Source organism: Ananas comosus, linkage group 10 (genome assembly GCF_001540865.1).
Source record: "Ananas comosus cultivar F153 linkage group 10, ASM154086v1, whole genome shotgun sequence".
Taxonomy (NCBI): Eukaryota; Viridiplantae; Streptophyta; class Magnoliopsida; order Poales; family Bromeliaceae; genus Ananas; species Ananas comosus.
Window position 1 is genome coordinate 6,648,933 of NC_033630.1, and position 5,981 is coordinate 6,654,913.

General features: G+C 33.6%; 2 protein-coding genes across 2 annotated transcripts; both read left to right on the forward strand.

The window, feature by feature from the left end:
• LOC109716693 lies at positions 210 to 2,129 on the forward strand. The gene has a single exon (XM_020242239.1). It carries the CDS (start codon positions 210 to 212, stop codon positions 2,127 to 2,129), a length of 1,920 nt encoding a protein of 639 aa, XP_020097828.1.
• On the forward strand, positions 4,497 to 5,609 carry LOC109716052. The gene is made up of 3 exons (XM_020241332.1): positions 4,497 to 4,598; positions 5,119 to 5,331; positions 5,420 to 5,609. The coding sequence occupies exons 1-3, from the start codon at positions 4,581 to 4,583 to the stop codon at positions 5,504 to 5,506; spliced, it is 318 nt and encodes a 105-aa protein (XP_020096921.1). The 5' UTR covers positions 4,497 to 4,580; the 3' UTR covers positions 5,507 to 5,609.

Here is a 5,981-nt window from a genome sequence, read left to right on the forward strand (position 1 = left end):
ATTTTTATTTAATTATCTCTAATCTAGTAGGATTTCTTCTCTTTATATTAGAGATCTGTATGTATATATATGTGTGTGTGTGTGTGTTTGTATACACGTGTATGTATGTGTGTGTATCTAATTCTCTTGTCATAGAATTACTCAAAACAAAATATTTTCTCTTTGCATAGGATAATTTTAGCTTACTATCATCCATTCATTACCAAAAAATGGCACCTAGTAAGCGTTGGATGGATCTTGTTGATGATCGGCTTAGCGAGGCATATGAAATGGGAGTTCAAAGTTTTTTGAATTATGCTTTCAAGAGAACTGGAAAGAATAAGGAAATTCGATGTCCTTGTGTAAAATGTGGTAATACATATTCTGGAACTCGTGAGCTAGTTGAGTCACACTTGAAGGTTTACGGAATAGTTCAAAATTATACCTTTTGGTATCATCATGGCGAAAGGTCGGGTGAGCCTCAATCTGAGTCAGATGGCGATGATGGGGAGGAAATTGAAGAAGATGAGAGTGACAATGAGATGCATAAAATTATAAGAAATTTATATCCTGAATTTAGTGATGTGGGTAGAGACTTTGAGAACTCTAACTCCATGAGAAATGACGAGATTGAAGAAGAACCAAATGATGAAGCAAAGAAATTCTATAGGTTATTAAAAGACTCCAATCAACCATTATATGATGGTTCCAAAAGTTCAAAATTATCTTTGCTAGTCAAATTACTTCACATTAAGAGCCTTGGTGGGTGGAGTAATGCATCATTTACAATGTTATTACAATTATTAAAAGATGATCTTCTACCAAGTGAAACAAATTTTCCTAATTCATACTACGAGGCAAAGAAGATTATTCAAGATCTTGGTCTCTCTTATAAGAAAATTGATGCATATAAAAATGATTGTATGCTATATTGGAAGGAGGATGCAAATTCTAACTTGTGCAAAGTTTGTTGTGCTTCTAGATGGAAGCATGATAAGCATAGTGGTGAAACCAAGCAAAAGGTAAGTGGTAAAAGAGTACCTATGAAGTCATTATGCTATTTTCCACTAAAGCCTAGACTTCAAAGGTTGTTTATGTCCAAAAAGACAGCCTCCTTAATGCGATGGCATGTTGATCAAAGGGTTGATGATGGAGTGATGCGACATCCAGCTGATTCAATATCTTGGAGATCCTTCAATGAACTTCATGAATCATTTGCATTGGAGCCTCGCAATGTGAGACTTGGTCTTGCTAGTGATGGTTTCCAACCATTTGGAGATTCGAGAAAACCATATAGCATTTGGCCAGTAATATTAATTCCATACAACTTGCCACCATGGATGTGCATGAAGCAATCTAATTTTATTCTATCGATGCTTATTCCCGGACCCGAGAGTCCTGGAGATGCAATTGATATATATCTCCAACCATTAATAAATGAGTTAAAGGAGTTATGGGATGAAGGGGTTGAAACATTTGATGTATCTATTCGACAAAATTTTCAATTGCGTGCAGCTCCACTATGGACTATTAATGATTTTCCAGCTTATGGTAACTTATCCGGATGGAGTACGAAAGGAAAAATAGCATGTCCTTGTTGCAATAAGAACACATTTTCTATTAGGTTAACTAATGGTGGTAAGCAATGTTACATGGGCCACCGACGCTATTTGCCTATTAATCACAAATGGAGGAATGATAAATTCTCTTTTGATGGCACTAAAGAAAGGGGTTGTGCACCAAAGCTTCTTACTGGTGATGAAATTTTAGGACAGGTGCAAGATCTTGAGGGGATTATCTTAACCAAATATGCCAACAAGAGACAAAAAATATCACATAGTGATCGTGGTGATAATTGGAATAAGAAAAGTATATTCTTTGAACTACCATATTGGAAGACTCTTTTGTTGCGCCATAATTTAGACTTAATGCACATTGAGAAGAACATAACGGATAGCATACTTGGTACCATCATGAATATTAAAGGAAAAAAAAAGGACACTATTAAATCTCGTCTTGATTTGCAAGCAATGAATATAAAGCCTGAATTACATCCAATTAGAAAAGGAGACAAATTGGCACTTCCACATGCTTCCTTACATTATGTCCAAAGGAAAAGCACACATTTTGTGTTTTCTTTAAACAATTGAGGGTTCCTGATGGCTTCTCATCGAATATATCTCACTCGTGTTGAACCTTAAAGAGCAACAATAATATCAGGATTGAAAATCATGATTCGTATGTATTGCATAAACCTACTCCTTATCAATATCTGGTCTTCTCGCTAAGCAAGTTGTTGTAACCACTAATTGAGATTAGTCTTCGTTTTTCAATCTGGTGTGGTCTAATGACTACAAAATTGGATGATGCAAACAGATTGACGGCCCAGATTCTATCTATGATCTTTTGGATAATTTGAATGGCAGGTATTTGAGGCCCAGATTCCTATGACTCTTTAAAGCTAAGAGAGTATTTTCCTCCCTCATTTTTCGATGTTAGTTACATTTACATTCATTTAGCAAATGAAGCTAAAGATGGTGGGCGCGCTGCAATACTAGATCAATGCTAATTTATAAAACTAATACTTGTATTAGCCTAAAGGAATAACATCGGCAATAGAGCTGTCCAGAGGGTTCGATAGCAGAAGGCTATATGGGGGGAGAGGGAATGATGACTTTGTATCAAGATATCTTCATTGAGAGAAGAAAAAACAAGTTAATGCGCCATGATAGGATATTATGATTGTCGAGATACCACCAAGCACATAAAGTTTATTTATTCTTTTGTCACTCTGGGAGAGGCGATAGGACTTGGTACTAACACGTTACTGGATACAAATGTCAAGCAAGCACATATTTATGTCTTTGAAGATACGCCCTGAAGTTCAACAATTTTCAGAGTACGGAAATTAATTTTATATCTTTACATGTTTCTTTTATTGGAATTCACAGCTAATGTTTTTTTGATGTCATTAATCATCGTCAGTTCTCCCAAATTAGTAGGAGCACTAGAAGCTAATTGATAAACAATTTTAATGATGTTTAAGATCGCCAGGTAATATAAATTCTTTATGAAATGTTTCTTAAAAAATTTATGTAATATATCAATCTAATTATCTCTATTCATAACATTCATCTTGTAGGTTGGCACAGATTCAAGAAGCAGATCAACCACTTGATTATGAAGACTAGCTTTTTGCACGTGGATCCTAACCTAAATATGTTACATGTTATAAGGATATATAATAAATGATATAAGAATTTCCGAATAGAAGATATTGACATAAGGCCTAAAACACAAAATAGATGAGCATGGTTGTATTGGTGATCACTGTAGTGGAAAACTGAAAAAGAGACAATGGTCTTAAACGGGAGATCATTGATTACAATATCTTGGTGGTCTCGAGTAGTATTGTTTCGAATTGTAATTTGTGGGTATAATATTAACAAAGAAAAGATGAAATAGATGAATAATGGGTATATTAGTGTTAATTGCCAAAGATTATTGAAAACAAAATTGAACCTTTTTGTATTGGCTCCAATCAAGCATCGCAAAGTATTTTATGATCTGACAATGATAATAAAGTTGGCATATTGTAAAAGACTCAACCATCTTGACATATATGAATCCTTTGAGAGATGGATGAGCGATGTCTAATGATCTCAAATATAGTTGAGTGCATATCATACAATTGAATCATTCATTCCCATCATGCGCATCTAGCATCACAAAATATGATGATGAAGTCAATTGGAAATGCAATAGATATGATCAATGATTATTGATAATAACTCCACAAGAAAGAAAAGAAAGCAAAAATCATAAAGTTAACTTCGGCCGGATGATACAATGACAGTAACGTAATTTTACTTTATATTTTATTATTAATTTTTTTGATAATGCCTTTCGAATAATTTTGGAATACTTTCAATTCTAGACACTTTTTAATTCTCCTTTTGTTCTTAATTTATATTTAATCTGCCAGCAGGTAAATAAAGCACCAATCAAAATCAAACGAAATGCTAACTCCACGCCCTAGAGCTGACAGCATATTTTTCATATCAACCCGAGCATTGAGTACAGGGGCGTGTACAATAGGTTAAAAGCATGTTCATTTCTTGTTGGCTCATCATCACATTAAGTACACTTCTATGATATGTCAATGATGTTACAACCACCTGTTGAGACACCTATTATGCATTCAAATGATGTCTTTGTCCCCTCAGATGTAGAGCCAATGGAAGAATTAAGGGAAACAGGTGTGACCTCTCAACTTTTACATAATGTTGCATTTCTATATGAAAAAAATTTAAACATAATTAGATAGAATGCAAATTCTTTCGATATTATAATATGTTTTCACTTTCTTAGATACTAATAGTGCTCAAAAGAAGAGAAAGGTGCGAGGCAAAAACAAGTGTAAACAAGTTGCAAAACTAAAAAGTGGACAAAAGTTGGAAGTGAAATTTTATAACAACCGTGTTGTTGGAAAGAATCATAAAGCATTTTCAAGACATTTGGGAAGAATTGTGCGTGATCGCAACATTTGTCCTCTACGAGTGCACTCATGGAAGGAAATCGATGTTGAAGAGAAGAAACATATGTGGGCCGCTGTGACGGTAACATTTTTCAGTTTGATATTAAGTTGAGTATATGAATTACTATATGAATTACATAGAAATTTCATACTTGAGGACTTAATCTAGTATTATATATGCAGGCTATAGTCTATAGTCTATAGTCTATTTTGTATATATGCAGGCTATAGTCTGTAGTCTATTTTGTATATATGCAGTCTATTTGGTATATATGCAGTCTACTTCTTGTTATACATGCAGTCTAGTTTTTATGAATAAGAATGCTGAATTTTATATGCAGTATAGTATTATATATGCAGAATGCTGAATGATATATATGTAGTCTAGTATTATATATGCAGAATGCTGAATGTATATATGCAGTCTAGTTTTTATACATTCAATTTGATATGCAGTCTATTTTGTATATATGCAGTAGGCTATAGGCTATAGTCTAGTTTCTAAGAATAAGAATGCTGAATGTAAATTGCATAAAATTATTTCTATCCTTCGCATTTAAATATACTTATACATATGGTTCTGGTATGTGCATAACTTTTAGGACAAATTTAAGCATGAGAAAATGGAGGATTATCGTGATGAAATCTTGGCTCATATGAATGATTTGTGGAATAAGTGGAGGGGGGATTTGCATCGCAAATTTGTGAAGCCTTGTAAGACTATACAAGAAACTCTAAAACAAATTCCTGAAGGTGTTGATCGAGGAGATTGGGAATGGCTAGTTAAACAGCATTTTTCAAGTGAAAAATTTATGGTATGTTGTACTTATGTTGTGTCGACATTTGATTTTATTTTTTATACTTAATCCTAATTTTCAGTTACATTCTACTCTTAAAATATAGGCAGCAAGTAAACGAAACTCAAACAATAGGGCAAAATTAAGTATGCCTCACCGTACAGGTAGTAAGCCAATTCGACAAGTTATATGAAAAAAGGTACTTAAGATCTTACATTGTACATTTTCCAATATTCTTAATGGATGATGAAATTTGTTGATGTTAATTTGTTTATCTTAAAAGGGAGGAAAAGTTGGTCAACCACCAAGCTTGGCAACTATATTTTTTGAGACAAGAAAAAAGGTTGACAAGCTAGTTGAAAAAGGCACGATTAGCAGATATGTATGTCTTACATATTTATTTTTGTTATACTCAATCTTCTTTAATAGATAGATACTCAATTTTCTATTACTTATTTCATTATTTTTTGTAGGATAAAATTGTTGAAGTTACACAAGCTGAGCCCTCCTTATCCAACATCGAACTAGTTGAAAAGTGCTTTGGGCCGCAACGTCATGATCATGTAGTTTGCTATGGTGGTGGGTTGAAACCTAATGCTATGAGGACTAATGGCTCTAAGGTTGAGCTTCAAGCTAAACTTCGTGAAAGTCAAAGAGAAAATCAATCA